At 37.5% G+C, this 21,273-nt stretch overlaps 1 protein-coding gene across 8 annotated transcripts in view; it reads left to right on the top strand.

The window, feature by feature from the left end:
* ikzf2 (IKAROS family zinc finger 2) overlaps nt 1-1,952 on the top strand; it is a 31,560-nt gene extending 29,608 nt beyond the window's left edge. For all 8 annotated transcript variants that reach the window (XM_084420804.1, XM_084420802.1, XM_084420805.1 and 5 more), the window contains one exon: nt 1,013-1,952. In XM_084420804.1, coding sequence (XP_084276930.1) covers nt 1,013-1,740 — 728 coding nt within the window. In that variant the 3' untranslated portion in view covers nt 1,741-1,952. The remainder of the gene's footprint in view (nt 1-1,012) is intronic.
* Nucleotides 1,953-21,273: the final 19,321 nt, after the last annotated feature.

Genomic DNA, 21,273 nt, shown 5'->3' on the forward strand with positions numbered 1-21,273 from the left:
TGAACATATTTACAGTATTTTGAATAGTATGAATAAATATAAATATTACCTGAGTTTAGAAGATATTGCACCACACAGTGGGAGTATTGCACTTACAGGCATATGCCTTGGGGAGGTATGTTAACTGTTCAGAAGGGAAATGGCCTGTGGGAAGAAACTGTTCCTGTGCCCAGATGTTCAGTTCAAGATATATATACCTGATAAGAACTTTCCCATCATTTAATCATCATTTCATTAAGTACTTCTACCATAATCATTACAAATGAACACAAAAATCGCTTTTTAATAATAGAAATGAGTACCTCCTACTTTCTGTAGAAGCAACAGCAAATAGAGCTGGATGGATAAGGCACAAGGCCAAAATGTCTAATTTCAAAAGGTGCTCACAAATAAAGACAGTTACTTATTTAAATACAGCACAGTGCTATTTCAGAGCATATAGCGCCTGGTTAAACTGGATTGCGGGTGGTTAGTGAGTAATACGCAGCTTTTTGAGCTGAAATACCACATGCAACTGCTTAGTGAATGCTGAAGGAACACATGAAGGAACAGAGAGCAGAACTCACTTTAAAAATATAAAGACATAAATACAATTAAACTGTAATGCAAGATCTCTTAAGGGAGATAGAAAAATATTATTTGAAAGGAAACTCATTACTTGCCTATTGACAATATATGCGGAAATCAAACTAAGTATTAAAGTGAAAGAGAGAGAGAAAAAAGGTTTGAGTGGGAGTTTTTTTTTTTTTTTTTTTTATTCTGTGGTTTTTGCACACCTGTAGCTTTGCCATTGCTTTTACTGACTACACCAGTGCAGTTTACCGCATCCATATTATGCAGGGGTTAAATTTTCTCACTTCAGTCTCCAAATGGGACTTTCCATCATTAATGCAATGAAAACATAGTAGCAGATTCTTTTACAGCAAATTGCAAGATTAGTATATTTTTGGATCATAATGGAAAGTACTTTGAGGCTATTGTTAATGCATCTTTTATTGCATTGTCTATTAAGGTGAGAAAATGGTTCGCTATGCGTACCCTGAAGTGAACTATGAGATGGGCCTGAAGTATGAAAAGGAAGCTGAGTTGATGCAGGCCCAAATGATGGACCATGCCATTAGCAATGCCATCAACTACCTGGGCTCTGACTCCTTAAGGCCTGTGGTCCATCACCCATCCCTCTCCATGGCCGAGGTGGTACCAATGGTGAACCCGCTATTCCATCCGGTGTACCCGCTCGGCCCGCGCATGGACAGGCCCAGCAGTCGCGAGGCTCCTCCAATGCCCCACCCAAACCCAGAGTTCCCGCACCCAACCAATGGCGCGATTTCCTTGGTCAGGCCCAAGAATCCTCAATTGGCCCGAGACGGGTCGCCGTGCAACAGTGGACAGGATTCGGCCGATTCGGCACGGAGCAGCCCTCGGGACAAGCTCAGCGCTGCCGGGCACAGGTCGCGATCCAGCCCGGGGTTTGGCCGGGCAGAGGAAGGCAGGGCGATCGACGCCAGCCGTGTCGCCGCGAGGGATGGCATCCGCGTCTTCAGCCGCGAGGGCCAGGAGCTGAGGGTGTTCCAGTGCGAGCACTGCCGCGTTCTGTTCCTGGACCACGTCATGTACACCATCCACATGGGTTGCCATGGTTACAGAGACCCGCTGGAGTGCAACATCTGCGGCCACCGCAGCAAAGATCGCTACGAGTTCTCCTCGCACATTGTTCGTGGAGAACACACCTTTCGTTAGCACTCTTGCAGTCGATTTTCTGCAGACGGCACGAGTTTACTGCCGAAGCATTACGTGAGCACCAATCGGCAGATATATGAAGGTTTGGGTCCAATAGAAATGTTTTCATTTTGGAGCTGTTTGAAGATTTTTGTTCTGGGTGAGGGGATGAGTCGTTTATTGTGTGAATGTTTCGTTTGACTTTCTTTTCCCAATGTTTTTTTTTTTCAAAACACACATTTTATTGTTGTGTATGTACTGAACCTTCCAGCAGAGCAGCTATGTGTTATCTAAAGTTGTGAAGTTCTTTCTCTTTTATTTGTCATCTTTATTACCTCGATGCATGCTGTCATTCCTGTTTCATGGACCTCGATCATCAATATTACAGGTAAACCGAGAAACCAGAGGACCACTGGAGAACTAAACCGTTTAGTTTTGTGAAAAAAAAAAAAATGAAAAAAAGACTAATTCATAGCTTCATGCTGCTGTGGCTTCTTAGTGCCTTGCTGATGTTTTGAACGGCACGATTTTGCCTTTTACAGAGTGGTTTGTATCTTTTTAGCATCTTTTCTCATCACTCGCTCCATTTCGATGAAGTTCGGCGTGTGGGCTGAAGCTTTCGTGCTAATTTCCTGTTCCTCATGCCGGTTCTATGCTAGTTTCACAAAAGCAGTCCTGTAGTTGGCACAGTCTTTCGGACACATTACAATGAAGTGTTGATGACAATCCCCTCGTGTCTCGCAGATTTTAACGGGAGACAGACATTTTTTTTGACATGCTAAGGACAGATGAGTGTTCCGTGCTGTTTTGCTTCTGTTGCACACTTACTATCATCTCTTGCGTTCTTATGCACTTCGCTGAAAACAGCACTGCGACATGCCTTGATAAACCTGTTTTTTGCACTATTAGCTTGAGGCCTTGGGCAAAAATATGCTATTTCCATGCTATTGATAAAGGGAACAAAGATCATTGTTTAGTTTAGCTAGTCATAGTGCAGTAGTTTGGACAAGTCTGCAGCTATATTAACATGCTTTACCAACAGGGTTGCCATATTTTTGATTGAAATCTGTGAATTTCACTCTGCCTTTCAGACCGAATGCCTCATTATTAATGCCTTGTTAAATAAATCTCCTCTGACTGTCTTCAGTGTTACAGCACAAACTCTTTAGATCAGTAAAGAGTCTAGATTGTCTTTTTCAATCCACAAATGTTGTCTTTTTAGCCCACACATGGACCAGTGTATTTGTTATTGAGCTTTCTAATATGCACCTATATGCATTTTTCATTCGACTCTAGTCAGCTAATATATTTGATCACAGAGAGACAAATAGATAACCTATGCGCAGTTACAAATGACAAGAAATCTGTCTGATACTGGAACAATGTAGATCTTATAAACCTAACAACTTCTGTTGATGCTAGAAGATTGCTGTTGAGATTTCATCGCTAACCCGGACTGCACGAGAGCTTTACAAGATAAAACGCGGTTTATTAATCAAACAATGTTTCACTCCCTCCAACTCTTTAGAATTTTCCCATGCTTGCTGCAGAGACCTTTTCTCATTATTTTCAGGGCATTAAAATCAGTCGTGAAAATTGTGACTATTTGTTTTTATAACGTTCACAGTCGTTTATTTTCCCTTCCTGTTTCTCTTCCCTTTTTACTTGCTCTTTCTTTCATACACTCTTTTTTTCTTTCTACGATGTTGTTGAATATTTACATGAAGCGTTCTGTAGCACGACCATAAATCCAGCATCAATCAACGCATACGTCTCAGCATGTACAACTGTTCAGAACCTCGCTTGCATATTTGTTGGACTTTTATGTCAGTGCTAAAAGAGCTTAACATCACTATCAGACTTTGTTGTACCTATTGTTTTAAAGCTTTGCTTTTGTCTTCTCTGCTTTGAGGAAAACTCCAAAAAAAACTGTGAATATGCCCTTTAAACGTTATGAGGAAAAAGACTTAAAAGGCAACAGATAGAAATGCATTTTATTGTTCTTTAAAAAATAGCTTTGCCTTTTTTTACTCCTCCAAAAAATGACACAACGCGCACACATATCACCTCTTAAATCCTGAAACATTTTGAAGAATTTTATTTGTTCTTGTGAAGCATGAATATCTTTACGCATTTTAGATGCTTTTTTTTTTGTTTTGGATTGGTGTCACAAGCAGGCATGAAATTGAATGTGCTCCACAATTCCAGGGCATTTTATAGAATTGTTATCAGAGCTTATTGTATATTATACAGTGTATTTGTTTAGTTTCAAAAAAGAAACAAGGTGAAGGAAACATTGATGTAAGACTATGTTTACAACTGAATGAACAAAAGCATATGAACAAAACGTGTTCTTAGGATGAGTCTACACTTATGGGAGTGGAGAGTACTTGAACTTACAAGAAAGGCACTCTAGAGTCAGGTTTCACTTTTTACCTTAAAGTGTATGGGACTGCTATTTTCTCATCTGTGTAAATATTGTTTTTGTGTGTGTGAGAGAGAAAGGTGTTTTTTTTTTTTTAACTGTTCTTATTCACTGTGGACCTTACAAACAGTAAGACAAGGGTTTGCAGTGTATTTTTTATACAAATGAATAAATGTATGAATTATATACAGTATATTTTGGTAAAAATGTTGAAAGGGGTTATCTTTTGCTGTGTGTCGGTTAACTTTTTTGGGTTTTCTCAGGTACCGTGTTGTCAAAAATCTTATTATAAGGCATTTGTATGGAACTGTAGGAGAGATTTGAATTAATATTGAATTGTTTAGCACTATTTGACAAAGTCAAATATCCAAATAAATATATATATATACATATATATTTTTTTATTTTTAAAGATAGAAATCTTATAAGTAAGACCAAGGTTTACTGTTTCTAAGGTTGACTTTTGTAACCTTGGCATCTTTAAGGAAAGTTTGTCGTTCTATGTTGGTTTTTAAAGCATGGGCTTTTCTGCATTAAATACTGTCATATGAACCTGTTGCTGTCTGTTCCTTTCCTCCTCATTTTCACACTTGTTGTGTGGTGTTTATATTGTTGCTTGTGTGAATCTTTCGATCTTGTATACTGAGAATAGATGTGTGGTCACATAGAACGAGGCAGCCCTTTTTTTCAGGGACTTGTGGTTTTAGTCAAAGGCCATCTCTTTTTGTTTCCGCTGTCCTTTTCCGGTTTGCAAATATGCTCAACAGCCTGAGAGAGCGTATGTCGAAGTCAGACCAACACACACATGCAGTGTTATAGGAACAACAAGCCAGAGACTGATACTCTGCTATTACTGGGTGATGAAGAGGGCACAAGAATAAGAAAATCAAGTGTTTTTTTATTTTATTTTTTAATGTGAGTTTTGTCAGTGTGTCATTAGTAATTTCTTTATTTCACATGAATAATTTTCATCTAATATACTGTACACTGCCATTCAAAACTTTGGGATCAGTAAGATTTAATGCAAGGATGCATTCAATGGATCAGTAAATATATTTACAATGCATGTTACAAAAGATTTGTATTTCAGATTTGAATATTTTGAAAATGTATCATGGTTTGCACAAAAATATTAAGCGTCACAACTGTTTTCATCTTTGAGATGTTTCTTAAGCAGCAAATGAGTATATTAGAGTGATTTGTGAAGGGTCATGTGACACTGAAGACTCATGGCGCTCAATAGAAAAAAAAAAAAAGTGTTTTTAAATTGTAATAATATTTCACAGTATCAATGTTTTACTGTGTTTTTGATCAAATAAACGCAGGCTTGGTGAGCATAAGAGACTATTAAAAAAACAAAAACAACTTTGCAACCTCAAACTCTTGATTGGTATTGTATATACAGTATGTACGTGTGTGTATTTCTATAGAATCATATGTTCAATTAAATAACATAATAACAAATAATTTAAGTAGAAGTCTGTAAGTTATTAATGTTACAATTTGTCTGCGATCCACTGTATACCCACCTGGATTTTACAGTGTCTCGGCTGGGGACCAACCCTCCTACTTTCTCATCCGAGCTTGAGACTTAAAAAAATCAAACTCTCAGTTTCACTCACAAGGATTAAGCCTAGTCCCAGACTAAAATGCATATTTGAGTTGTTTTAACTGAAAGCAACTTTCACTGACATATCTTAAAATAAGTCAGCGCCGTTGGTTTGTCTCAAGATGCACACCAGTAATGTTTTTTTTTCTAAAGCACGTTTATAAAAAGCTACTTAAATGTCCTAATGAACTAAGGCCTGATCCTGGCTCAATCTAAGCCCTGTCTGAAACCAGGCCAAATGTTCAAATGCGGTGCCCGCAGCGAATACTAGGTGCCACTCTGTACGAGTGGTCTGTTTCGAAATAACACCATTAGACCGAGGTGCCAAAATGAACCAACAGTCGAAGTAATCCAAAATCGCTTGTTACTGTGGTTTGGCCAACTATGCCAAATTAATGAACAACACCTATCTTACAGACTCCGGTGGCAGCGGCCTGCGAAATGGAAGGTCCAACTAATGGTGCCCAAGATAACCAGATCGAAGCTGACCTAAAAAAACAAACAAAGGCTTAGCCCAAAATTTCAACATTATATCATATAATAATTATTATTTCAGTCAGATGTGTGATCAAAATTTGCAAGGTGTTTTAGATTGTGCTTTTACGTATGGACAATTAGTGTTGCCATTTTTACTGATTCATTTTTAAATCAATATTTCTATCAGATTCTTCTGGTCCTGGATGCTGATTGGTCAATGCTTCAGAAGAATGCCAAATTTACTTAATAAAAATGTTTTTAAAGAAAATGTGTCCTTAATATTTCTATTATAGCAAAGCAACAAGGCCCCCAAGTCTGTTAATGTCTAACCATGTTCTTTAAAACTTGCTTTTCAACCTTATTGCTTCATTTTAATTACTGCCTTTAAATACGAACTTTTTAAATACACGTTTGACTGACAGGTAAAAGCAGGTATTATCTGTCTGCAGGCGTCTGCTGGAGCGGGACGTTTAAATGTTTTATCTGGACACTGACATGCGATCCTGTTTATTTTACACTGAATGTGTTCTGAGAAGCCCTCGAGGGACCTCTAACAGCACTGAACTCGCCGGGTCTCCACCAGCGCTGCAAAAAAAGCCTCTTCTTGTCACAGTCTGTGACCTTTGCTTTAGCTCGTGTGTTTCTTGGGTGATGCTCCAAATGCCAGGAGGTGGTGGGTACCTCCTTGTCTGTGGCTTTCTTTGCAGAAACACTGGCATCCCCTCTACCTCTCAAAGTCCACATGCATCAAAGTCCTGGCTCGATTCGTGCGCCCGCAATGTCAAAGCCCCTCTGAGATGCGTGCAGTTGCACAAAGATGACAGAGATAAGTTTGCGTTGAAGGGGCTGTGTTGGTTAAGACATGATTGCAACAGAATATCTCTAAACCTCTACTCAGCCCTCCCTATTGTTTGGGGTTTTGTCAGTTTGCTACTCTCTCTCTCTCTCTTTGTGATAGGTTGTTGGCCTGATCTTGTCTGAACATGACTCATATCCTTAACGGTGGAGGTGAGCTTTATCTCTTCAACTGTCTTTTTTGCTTAGCTTTGATTTTAGGAGTGCTGCCAATGCACTGGCCCATACAGGCCAATAATCTTTTAAAGATATACAGTAGCATGAGAGAATCTCTGTGTGTTACTCTGGAAGGTATTGTATCAGAGTATTAATTTGCTTTTATAATGTATTTATATACTATAAAAATACAGACTTCAATTCCGTGGACTTTCAAGTGCCAGTGTTAGGGAAGCTCCTACTTCACAAGCTAATCTTTTAGCTTGTTAGCTAGAAGCTACAAACAAAAAGGAGCTAACAACTTTGAAACTACTTATGGGGCAATATATTTTTAAATATATACATATCAGATTATAGTTATAGTTTAATCAGGGCAACATTTGTGAAAAAATGAACAATTAAGAGAACAGCATTGGACAGATAGCCTACATTTTACACTATAATACAACTAAAAAAGCTAGAATGCACCTTCATTTAGATAACTGAATGAAAAACAATGACATAGTATACAATAAACATAGTATAAAACAGAAGATTTACACAAAAAGACATTTACACAAATCATCCAAATGAATCGATTAACCATGAAACAGATTTTACAACACTATATTGACCTTATTTAGCCCCGCCCCCTTTAAAAACGTCCCAGTTTGCTGACATTTGACATCCGCTTCAAACATTACAATGCTCATGATAACTTTCGTTAACTCTGCAATAAGTATATCCACTTCACCAGCAAATTACACTTCGACAACGCTGCCATAGAAATATACAGAGCTACCGCAAAATTCTAAAGGTGGCTGCGCACTTGTTTCTCTGGTGCGTCTATAAGAGACAGCCCTGTTTGGGGAAAAAAACAGCTAAAATTAAACTTTGTTGGCTGGTCTTTCCCTTACGAAAAAGAAGTTTACTTTCAGTCTACTTTTTATGTACTTCTCAGAAATATACTTTATGTACTTATCAGAAATATACTTCAAATTGCACTTAAGTATACTTGACTTATAGTGACAGAAAAGTCTAAGTATATTTGGCCTATACTTGTTGATCGAGATATGCTTAAAAGTATAATTAAGTATTCTAAGTATTCTTGGCTTGTACTTGTGTTTACTATTTTGATTGAGTAGCTTATTAAATACTTTAAAAAAAACATAATATTACACACTGTCTTAAACTAACATGTTCATGTGGTAACAAGCTTTCGGGTGGAATAGCTTATAAAGTAAATAAAATGAGCATGGAACTGAACTGAATCTTGTACACAGCGGTGATAATAATTTAAAGTTTATTCAAGTGTTTTATTAGTACACTTCTTTTCAACTAAAAATAAGATCAAAATATACTTTATGTACTTCTCAGAAATATACTTAAATTACACTTAAGTGTACTTGACTTATACTGAGAGAAAAGTCCAAGTATATTGAAAAGTCAAAGTATTGGCTTGTAGTTGTGTTAACTCTTTTGAGTAGCCTATTAAATATACTTTTTTTTTTACATAGTTTTTCATATACAGTCTTATGAAACTTACATTGTTTGAAAATATTGATTAAAATATTGATATAAAACAGATATGTTTGTAATTCTGTGTATCTGAATTTTTGTTTAGGCTAGTCCACTGGTAGTGTATAGAAATTTACTTTAATTCTACTTTACTCTTTCCCAGGGGGGCAGTGTTCCGGAAAACATTGAAGCTTCCCCGGGCGCCGCCATTGATTAGCAGACCATCACCTGCTTTTAGCATTCCAGTGACTCCCATTCATTTTGGCGTCACTTTGACAGCGAATAACTTTACATCTGAGGCGTTTAAAGACTCCATTTGTCCATTATTTATTTGTAAAGAAACACGAAAATGTATAAAAGGCTCCATTACCTTGTATCTTACGTTATGGCCCCGTAGAGGCAGTTTTTGTAAAAATAGGCTAACGATTGCGTCATAACCACGCGACTCTCTGTCGCACAGTAGAGAGATTACCGTATAGACAGGAGGAGAAGCTTGCAGGGAATCGGGGGGACGTGGAGGCAAAATGACAAAATAATTAATCAGAATACTTAGCAAAAGTTGCTCCTGCTCCTAGCTCATGGACACCTCCTACTCACACTCTCCATCTCTGCAAGTTTCGGAAGGGAATGATTCAGATTTCTCTTGGCACAGCTACTAAAAGACAGACGGGTTGCTCACGTCACATCTACGTCGTCAAGCTCAGTTTGAGTCTGCGCAGTACGCTCGGCCATCAGGAAGTGAGTGCTTCTAATTGACTTCACTTGTCTCCGTTGAATCCAATGGGGTCGCTGTGTCCATTTCTTTTACTGTCTATGCTCTTTCCCCGCCATTGACTGAATTTTCCAACTATCCATGTTTCATACGGTAGGGGGCGCTATATGACATCTTCTAGTATAGAATCTCCAGATCAAAACACAGGAGAAGAAGAAGCTGAAACAAGTGATAGGAGATTGCTCACTCAAATGTAAAATAACGTGATCATCAAACATTAAACAGCGTGTAAATCAAAACTGCTTAATATTACCAAATGAAATGAAGCGTAACCCATGAAGAGAAAACTACTGTGAATCTTTGGGGGTGTTGGACTCGATCTACTCCATCTGTGTTTGATCATCGTTCTGAATCTGATCAAGGCGTAGTCTTTGACAAAAATTTGATTTTCTCAACTTTTTTGTTTAAATTGTTGCCTTTCTTTATGAAACTTACCAACATTCAAGTGTTGATAAAAAAGGATGCATGAAGCTAATAAAATGTTTTTAAAGTTAAAGTACAGTTAAGGTATTTTTCAAGTATAAAAAATAAAATTTGAATGTATAGACTAGGCCTACTGCAAGTGCAAAAAATAATATATAAATAGTAAACTATAAGTATAATGTTAAGTTCACTTAAAGAAAACTTGTATAAAACTACTAAACTAGTAGTTTACTGAGAGTACACTGAAATTTAGAGCAAAATATATATATAATTAGTAAACTACAAGTAAAATGTTAAGAAAACTTGTAGTATAAAACTACTAAACTAGTAGTTTACTGAAAGTATACTTTAAAGTGTACTTACATAAACAAAAAATTTGCTACAAGTATTAAAATAGTAAACCACTAGTATACCCATAAGTTCACTTGCAGTACAAATGAGAAATGTAATTATGAACTTTTTGTCCACTTAAAGTTTACTACTGTTACACTTAACACTAAGTACACTTAAACATATACTACTAAAAGTGGGCCAATTTAGTCCCAAGCGGTGTTAAAATAGTACACTTACAAGTTTACTACAAGTACATATTGACATACTTACTGCATAATGTATACTTAAAAATATACTTGAACATTACTTAAGTATACTTCATAAAATGACCTTGAAGTATACTTCTTTTTCGTAAGGTTTGTTACTCAGCCTCAGCAACTGAGCTAGTGTTCAGCTGGTCTGCCAGCCTAACCAGCTAAAGTAGTGGTTAGAACCCCTATAAAAGTAGCTAGCTAAACCAGGCTGGAAGACCAGCTCAGGCTGGTTTTAGCTGTTTGATTCAGCAGGGAAAAAATAACAATTTATGCCCAAAAAGAACATTTGTAGAATGTCCCAGTGAAATAACCAAACAGGAACCATGCACTACATGTCAGAGGACCATTTTCTGGGTATCATTAGTTCCCTCTCCACCCAGACGCAGGCTGTTGTGATACCTATTCTGGTTACAGCTGGTTTAGCAGGCTGGTTTTAGTGGGGCTTTGACCACTTCTTCAACTGGTCAGGCTGGGAGGCCAGTTGACAACCCAGCTGAACACCAGCTACGCACAGTTTAAAACAGCTTTTAAACAGCATACGCTGATTTTAGCAGCATTAACTGTGCTATAAAATTACAAGTACAGTAAATCTACAGTACAATGTGACATTAAAATAGCAATGTAGTATTTTGTGACATTAAATGGTTGGAAGAAGTGGATTGTTAGTGGAAAACTATGCTGTTATTAATATAGCTTGAGCTACTAAAGGTTCACCCAAAAATGAAAATTCGGCCTACTCACCCTCATGTTGACTTCTGTGAAACACAAAAGAAAATATTTTAGAGAATGTTGGAAACCAAATGTTTGTTGAGCCTTGACCATTGTTCCATGGAAAAGAGAAATAAAGTCACAGGTTTGGAACAACATAAAGGTGAGTAAATGATGACAGCACTTTCATTTTTGGCTGGACTAATTAGTCAGTACATTGACTAGTGGGGATGTTCATGTCTCACATTTTATCTGTGTAAAATCTTAGGGAAGCTGCAGACCAGAATCCACCACAGTGTGAAGGTGTGCTAAAACTGACAAGCTACTTGTGCCATAAAGTGCTTTTGGCCTTTAGCCCTCATGCTGTGGCAAATGTACAATGAGCCCTCAGATAGGTGTGAACTTACTCTGTGGCATTTTGTTGCTTCCTTATTTCAATATTCTCACACATCTTCAGCGTCAGAATGGAAAGAACTGTCTAACTTTCTTCTTTCAACAATAAAGTTGCAGTATTAATTTGACATGCATAGATTTTTAATGTTTTGAATGAATTGTTCTAAATAAACCACCATTCAAAGGGGTTAGTAAGGTTTTTTTTTTTTTTGAAATTAATACTTTTATTCAGCAAGTATGCATTAAAAAAGATTTCTATTTCAAATAAATGCTGAACGTTTGAACTTTCTATTCATCAAAAATCCTGGGAATTTTTTTTTTTTTTTAAATCTGTATCCGTATCACGGGTTCCACAAAAATATTAAGCAGCACAACTGTTTTTGATCAAATAAATGCAGCCTTGATGAGCACAAGAGACTGCTTTCAAAAATTATTACTTCTCATTTTTCAGTTTATAAATGGATGTCACTCATCACTTGAAACTTCCAGCAGAATTCAACAGAGCATGATTTATATTTTGGAACATTCAACCTCCTTTTATGCTTCCCTCTTCTCTCTAATGATCAGAACCAATCAGCCGAATCAGCTTTTATGAGGGCTCCAGTGAAGCATGCTAATTTTTGGACGATTAATGTTGGTAGGTAAGAACTGATTACCGTGACCCAGAAATGTCTTCAGGATTGTTTTGCAATCATCATAGGTGACTCCTATTCCAGTTTTTCCAGCCCGGCAGTGTGGGGGTTGTCTTAGTTGGCCTTTGTGCCATCCATTGCACTGGAGAACACACCCTATTAAAATGCATGCCTTTATTTATGCCTTCACAGTTAGAGGTCAGGATTTAGCGTGTGCTGTGACAGAACATCCGAAAAATGTGCGGATCTCAAATCTTAACGCGTCATGACTGTCACGGTGTCTATTAGCTATAAAGAGAGTTATGAAAATTATGTGGGGAAAAAAGAGCAATTGTCAAACTGTTTTTAGCTCTGGGAGTGTCAGGAGAATCCAGCTCCACTGGTGTGGGCGGTTTTGCTGCCACTGTCATGAAGTCCCAACAGCCAGTATCCTTTCTTACAAAGCCTCAGGAAAGCAAGGCCTGTATCTTACTTGCCTGAAGCTACTGTTGAAATCCTACACAGACTCATGAGAGGTGAATATCTGTGAGAGAGGAAAAATACAAGCTGTCAACACTGTGCCTGAAGCCACTTTCGTGAAAACTATAAAAAAATAAAAAAAATAAACCTTGGGTGTGAGCTACTTAGTCTCAATTAAAAAATACCTCACCAAGAAAATAAGCATTTTATCATTACTTTCATGTCCAATATTACTTGACACTGTTGGTTACCCAGCATGCTTTGCGGCCCGGGAACAAATTAGACAGTTATTTGCAAAGACTACAAAATTGTGTGATATGGTTTTAGGAGGTTATTCATAGTATATTGTAGACTTACATTTCACTGTCATATCACATGTTGTGAATGTGTGTTACCATTGTTGAGCTGTGTAGTCCCAGTGTGCCAGTCTATCAGCTGATTGTTTTAACGGGATGATTCACCTAAAAAATAAAGGTTCTCATCATTTATGTTTTCTCATGTGGTTCATGTTGTCTCATGTTGGCTCATGTGAATGACTTTCCTCAATGGAACACAAAAACGGGTGTTTTTGAAGACCATTGGACCCTGTTGAATTTCATTGTGTAAATGACAAACAAAAACACTAAGACTGATTTAAAAAAAAAAAAAAAAAATACACACACACACATATATATATATATTTGTGTATTGTATTCCATAAATCATTGACATGCATAACAAATGGCAATGGGTTTTGCATGTCATGTGACCAACAAAAATAAAGTTTAAAAATTGCAAGAGAAAACAACTTACATTTTGGTCTGTTCCTCACACAAAGCTATTGTATTGTAGTGGTAGCCTATGGATCTACGGAGCACCTAATGGGACATAGTGATTGAAAAAAATAAATAATGCTTTTATATTAGCTCAAGAAACTTTATGCTTGCTCGCAAAACGTTTGCTTTATCTCACAAAACTTTTATATTCCCCTGAAAAACTTTGCATTTGCTTACAAAACTACAATTACGAAAAAGAAGTATACTTCAAGTTCATTTTATGAAGTATACTTAAGTAATGTTATAGTATATTTTTAAGTATACTTTATGTAGTAAGTATACTAATGTCAATATGTACTAGTAGTAAACTTGTAAGTGTACTATTTCAATACTGCTTGGGACTAAATTGGCCCACTTTTAGTATATAAAAGTATACGTTTAAGTGTACTATAAGTGTAAGAGTAGTAAACTTTAAGTAGGCTACACAACTAGGTTTCTCATTTGTAATGCATTTGTACTACAAGTGAACTTATAAGTATACTAGTAGTTTACTATTTTAATACAAAAGTAGTACATTTTTTAGTTTATGAAAGTACACACTGAAGTGTACTCTCAGTAAACTACTATGAGTCCAACACCCCCCAATCACAGTCGTTTTCTCTTCATGGGTTACGCTTCATTTAATTTGGTAATATTAAAGGGATACTCCACTTTTTTCGGAAATATGCTCATTTTACAACTCCCCCAGAGTTAAACAGTTGAGTTTTACCGTTTTAGAATCCATTCAGCCGAACTCCGGGTCTGACGGTACCACTTTTAGCATAGCTTAGCACAGATCATTGATTCTGATGAGTCCAGTAGCATTTCTTTCAAAATGACCAAAGAGTTTCAATATTTTTCCTATTTAAAACTTGACTCTTCTGTAGTTAAACCGTGTTCTAAGATCGACGGAAAATGAAAAGTTGCGATTTTCTAAGCCTATATGGCTAGGAACTACTCTCATTCCAGCGTAATAATCAAGGAACTGTGCGGCTGTACCATGAGTGCAGCAGGCGTAATGATATGACACAGCGCCTGAAAATAGGTCTAATAGGTTAGACAAACTTAGTCCCGGTCACGTTGGAAGAAGTTACCGAGCTGGGGACTATTTTCAGGCGCTGCGTCATATCATTACGCCTGCTGCACTCATGGTACAGCCACATCGTTCCTTGATTATTACGCTGGAATGAGAGTAGTTCCTAGCCATATAGGCTTAGAAAATCGCAACTTTTCATTTTCCGTCGATCTTAGTACACGGTTTAACTACAGAAGAGTCAAGTTTTAAATAGGAAAAATATTGAAACTCTTTGGTCATTTTGAAAGAAATGCTACTGGACTCATCAGAATCAATGATCTGTGCTAAGCTATGCTAAAAGTGGTACCGTCAGACCCGGAGTTCGGCTGAATGGATTCTAAAACGGTAAAACTCAACTGTTTAACTCTGGGGGAGTTGTAAAATGAGCTTATTTCCGAAAAAAGTGGAGTATCCCTTTAAGCAGTTTTGATTTACACGCTGTTTTAATGTTTGATGATCACGTTATTTTACATTTGAGTGAGCAATCTCCTATCACTTGTTTCAGCTTCTTCTTCTCCTGTGTTTTGATCCAGAGATTCATTCTGTATATGAAGATGTGTCATAGCGCCCCCTACCGTATAACAGTGAAAACATGGATAGCTGGAAAATTCAGTCAATGGTGGGGAAAAGTAGAATTAGAGTAAATTATTCCTATTCCTATTGTGTACTAGCCTACACAAAAATTTCAGATACACAGAATTAGAAACATATCTGTTTTATATCAATATTCTAATCAATATTTTCAAACAATGCAAGTTTCATAAGACTGTATATGAAACACAATACTTGCGAAATAATGCAAAGTTTCTTGGTGGAATGCAATATTTTTGTGAGAGAACGATAAAGTTTTGAGAGTGAATGCAAAGTTTCTTGGGGTAAGGCAATTTGTTTGTGAGTGAGCGCAAAAGATTTGAGAGCAAATGTAAAGTTTCTCTGGGGAACGCAGTACTTAAAAAAAAAAAAAAAATGTTTACCGATATTATGATAGGATATAATAGAGTGGACAAGAAGCGAGTGGGTTTAAATTACCATCCACTTTCTTTGTATAGAAAACAGGAGTTCAGACCTTCTGCATAAGATCTCCTTTTTGTGTTTCAACATCAGTGTTGCATGCAACATATATTAAGGGTAGGTAAATGCTTCTCATTGTTCAGCCCAACAGTTTATTAGATCTTACATATATGAGCACTGCAGAGAACACTGGGGCTGAATTCTCACAATTATCTGAACTAGTCATTGCCTGACGCTCTCTACCCAGCAATTTCACAATTTCGCCTATAGCTACAGGGATGCTACACCTCCATCTTGGTTTGTCTGAAGGGGCTGAGGAGTGCTATTTCCTGTGCTAAGCGTGAAAAAAAGAAGAAGAAAAAAAGAACAGAGAAAGAGGGAGAGAGAGAAAGAGACTGCTGCAAAGGCCTCTGGGTATTGGTTTGTGGTTATGCAGTCGGAGAGCTAGGGCAATCTGAAGCGAGAGGAGGAAGGAGGAGCGGGAGGGGGGCTTCCACTTTCCTTCCTACCGCTCACCAAATTCATACAGCCACTGCCAAGGGGGAAACTCCCAAAGCGGGACCCATTTAGGGCAAAACAGCCTGAAAATACACAAAAACATGATCGCCAAAGCCTAAAGCTTGCAAAGAACTTTGCACTCGCTCGAGGAGGGAACAAACTTTAACGACACAGGCAGAAAACCGAGGGTTGTGTGTTTGCACCTGTGTGGAGCCCGGGTGAAAGGAGATGTGTGGAAAGAGACATCTGTGGAGAGGTGGAGGAAAGTGAGAGAAGGCTGGAGGGAGTTGTGTGTGTGGGGAGAGAGAGACAGATAACTGGAGGAAAACTGTGAAACAGTGGTTTGATAAAAATGGGTGCACAGATGTCAATAGCTGAAGTGAAAACAGGAAACAAATGAAGATGACATGCATCTCCCAACACATCTGACAACCCCATGATGACATTCAGAAGGTATATTAGGATAAAAGAAGGAGGGAGAATTCTCTGGCGGATGTCGTGAAGCACAAGTTTTGACCTGTGTCCGATCACACAGACACCTGGGGCGCGGTATCATGTCATGCCCTCCTCACGGGTATGAGGCACACATTAGGCCCCACAATCTGAGTGTTAGCAACTTGCTCGCTCTGTTCACACTCTCACATCCTGAGCAGGCGTTTGAGCGTTGCGGACTGAAAAGGTCAGTGGAACGTAACCACAGAGGAGCTGAAGGAGCCGGTCTAACACTGGTCTCACATCTCTGTATGGAGTGTGGTGTCACTTACTCAGCAAACCCTTATCTCAAAGATGCCCCTGACACTGTGGCAGCATTTCCAGATGCTTGTCAACATAACATAAAAACGAAACGAAATTTAAAATTTAATTCATATTTTATTTAATATTAAGTTTAAAATAAATGTAATTAATTTTACAAAATAATGAATGAAAAATTATAGTTCAGAAGCATGTCAACATAGCATAAAATGAAGTTATATTTCATTTAATTTGATTCATATTTTACATTACATTTTTTATTTCATATTTAAAATGTAATTAAATATTGCATTAAATAAACAATAATTAAAGTAAATTAAATACAACAGATGCATTTCTATTAATTTAATTTAATTTAATTAAAAGCTCAAATACAATACAGGTTTATCATGTGGCCACTTTTGCCTTTAAAACACTCTTCTTTCAAAGTGAGATCATCTAGTGTTATTTTAATATCACTGAGGTACTATTATAGTTTTTAATAATGTTTTGAACTCGCTTATATACGTAATCTGCATTTCATTTTAATTTTAGTTGAAGTTTTATTAATTTTTTTACTTTTTATTTATTTTTTGTTATTTTTGTACATCAAGTTGAACTAAATGAAAATGGCAAATGTTTCTTTGGCAATAGCTAAAGTAAAAGTAATACGCCTTTTATTTTATTTTATTTTAACTATAATAACGTTGCATGGTCCATGCTTTTTCAACAGCACTGAAGTAAGTTCACATGTATGCTGAGCACTTATTGACTGCTTTTCTTTCATCTTCATCAATTTAATTTGTTCATTTTTGAAATAAATTCATATGTAGGTACAATTTATTTTTATTTTCAAGCATTTATATTTATTTAATCAAACGATCAAATGTTTTTTTCAAGCCATGAGAAACATTTAGTCAAATTCCAACCTTTTGGTTCTGCAGCTCTTTGATTACATCACTTGTACTGTCTAGCCCACATAAACGTATAGTGTGACAAATTTCACCTCTTTCATTTGGCATTGTGCCTTCTTCTCCAAAATGTCATAGCGACCACTGTGTCTCCACTGTACTGTAATGAGTAGGAAGACTCTTGGTTGTAACTGTGGATAAGGTGTGTGGGCTGGTATTGGTTGTCTGTGAATGGCGCGATCAGTGAGAGGTTAAGGCAGGTCAGACGTGTGACGCTTCTCACCCCGGCACACACAGGCTGGGTGGAGTGTTATTTAAAAGCTATTGTTTCTGCTCTGACAGGAGGATCCAGATCTCAGATCCAGATGAGGTGGGACCCATGGGATTTTCCCTAAGGACTGAGATGGATGGATGTGTTCATTGAGCCCAAGTAAAGATTAAATCATCAAATGTAAAGCAATTGATTTCTTACACTGCAAGGCGATCCTGTATTTATTTACTATAATTCTGCAGAAATAATAATAAAGATGGATGATAGAGATCTAATGATACTTGTATATGACTTGGTACTGACAGATGGATGGTGCAACCAACACACACATAAAGCCTATACACAAACAAACTAGGCCTCATGGGGCCTTGCATAGATGTTTGATTCGCGACTTAATTGTTCTTTTGAGCCAATTCATTTTAATGATTCTTGAACCAATTCACAAAACATTTGTAAACTTGACTGTAAGGAAGTAAATCCATCAGGTGGGAACAATATTGGTAATAATTCATATTATTAATGTTAATAATTGAACACATTAAAGGTAGGGTAGGCAGTTTTTTTTTTTTTTTTATGAACACTCATACAGATATCACACGTCCTCAGTGTGTTCCCTAAGGCTATGCAGAGTTGTAGACAAACAGTCACTTGGTGCCGTAAACAAACTGCGGCCACCTTTTACAGTTCCTCCAGAACCAAAACAATGAGCGTATGCTGCTTTCACACCGTGTCATAAATGTAATTTAGAGATGCCAACCCCTTGATGTTCTACCTGGATGTGAAAGTGTTCTATGTCAACACTATCAACGCTGAAATGAAACCCCAGCAGTCAGGTAAGTAAGAGCTCTTTAAGTTGTTTACGTTGATTATTATTATTGTAATGTTATGTGCTTTGAGACATTAGGTAATTTAACACTGTCTTTAATGCTTTCAAAGCTAGCTTGCTGCTAGCTAGTCTCTCTGAAATTGCCTACCATACCTTTAATTAATATCAATAATTTTTTAACGTCTGACAACATCTCTATTTATATAGAGCTGGTAAGTCCCGCCCCTTCCGCTAACCCCACTGGACCTCTAGGATGAAAAATCGTCAATGCAAGTGAATGTGAGAAAATAATAATTTTCTGGTCCCGTTTGAATTTTGCCATGAATGTGAACATATGTTATCTGTGAATTTTTTATATAATTTTTCGTGTGAAGAATGCTACAATTTAGCGGGTAGAAGTTTGATACGGTTAGACTTTGTGTGAGAGCACTTTGTGGACTACAACTCTTCGCTGCTTTCGACGCGGGAATCTGAAGAAAGAACAGCCCATTTTGTTTGAATGGTGACATTTGGGTACAAAACACACAGGCATCTCGATCTGTCTCCATAGATTATCGCAGCATTAGCACCGTGATTTGACAAGTGGAGGGAAAATGTGTTATGGGGTGACGTCACACATAGGCGACATGTAGTCTTTCTCGTTATGTCTTTTCCACAACTGCTAGCCAAAGAATCATACAATATACTGTCAAACTCGTAACATGAAAAATTATATAAAAAATTCACAGACAACATGTGTTCACATTCATGGAACAATTCAAACGGGACCAGAAAATAATTATTTTCTCACATTCACTTGCATTGACGATTTTTCAACCTAGAGGTCCACTTTTTTTACGTTTTACGGATGGGCGGGACTTACCAGCTCTATAAGGATTGCTAATGTGACGTCATCATGACATATTCCCAGTGGTGAACGCAAAGCATTTTGGGAATCCGCGGCACAAACATAAGGCGCCAAACTTCATTGCATGGAGGGAAGAACGCAGTGTTCAAGATGCCTGCATTTTGTAGGATTATATTCTGTTTTTCACGCTAATTTTTCATTATTTTCATGCCAGAACACTTGCCTGCTATGCCAGCCTGGCCAAACATACCCATAATTCTTTGCGTTCTGAAGAGGTTGCCGCCCATTTGGTCACATGTCTTAGCGATCTCTATAGACTTGCAGTGCGCATATACAAGTATTATAAAAAATATAGCAATAAACAGCAATATTTCTACTAAAAGAGATCCCATGTAGTAGGACCGACTGTGTGTGATGATGACTCAAAATAATTGGTGAATCGTTTTTAACAAATTCATTGAAACGAACCTTCCGAACCGGTTCACAAAAATAATGTAGTTGTAGTACATACAACGAAGAGAAGCAAATCACAATCCATTATGTAAATAGATGTTAGTAAGAAGACCAATCACAATGTAGTTTGGGAATGGGAACATTACGATGACGTCCTCTGCGTGCGTCGGCAAGTTTGGAAGCTGAGCGTCTGAGTTCAACGGGAGATTTTTAAACGGTAATCTTTCTGTTTAAAACTGTGGCGTTTACAAAACATAGGTATCTACTAAATAAATTAAGCAATTCGGGCTTATTTTTTTAGATTGTTTCATTAAATTAAACAGCGCAGATAGTAAACAAATCGAGTTACAGGTGCTGAATCGTACCGTGTGTCGGTGTTGAAAAACATATGGCTCATTTCCCGTATCTGATGTCCGCATGAGTTCACACAGGGCTGTTTATGACATTCTGTAAATTGAATTTCCATCTACTTTCTATAGAGACTTCTAGTTTACCATCTCTCTCCCCCTACCACTCCAATAAAATAAAAACAAAACATCATTCTGGGTTCACTCCGTGTCGACCGCCTAGTTCTCCTATGTCTAAACAGCCGAGTTCACAAATAATGACAATAAAAAAATAAACAAAAAACCGTTGATTTGTGGTGAACATACAGTATGAAGACTGTGGTTTGTATGTGCTGTTTAGTTGGTAACTCAGACCGTTTTGTAGGAGTAGCCTGTGTTTCTCTGTTTCTCTCTGTGGCTGTGGGCCTTTTCATCTCTACAGAAGTAGGTTGAATAATTAGGAAATTGTGTAGAGTCTGGATGGTGGGAGTGACTTAAGCGTGTGATAGTGGAAAGTCTTAGTGTACAGAAACAAACTGACACTTGTGCATGGACAAAAACACTCATGCACATACGCGTGCATGTATGCAGGATTGCAAAGACAAACTCTTACATATTCAGTCTGTATACAGACACATTTGAGCATTCACACATGATGAGCTTCTGTTAACACTAACCTCCCTCTCTATCTGTACAGAAATAGTGATAGCTGTGAATGTGAACTATCGTGTCCATACACCCCGAACCACTCGAGACCGCAGTACTGCACTCTTGTCTTTTTATAGAGACTCAGAGCGGGTTTCTCAGCCCTTTTATC

The sequence above is a fragment of the Rutilus rutilus genome (assembly GCF_951802725.1).
Source record: "Rutilus rutilus genome assembly, chromosome: 10".
NCBI classification, from domain to species: Eukaryota; Metazoa; Chordata; class Actinopteri; order Cypriniformes; family Leuciscidae; genus Rutilus; species Rutilus rutilus.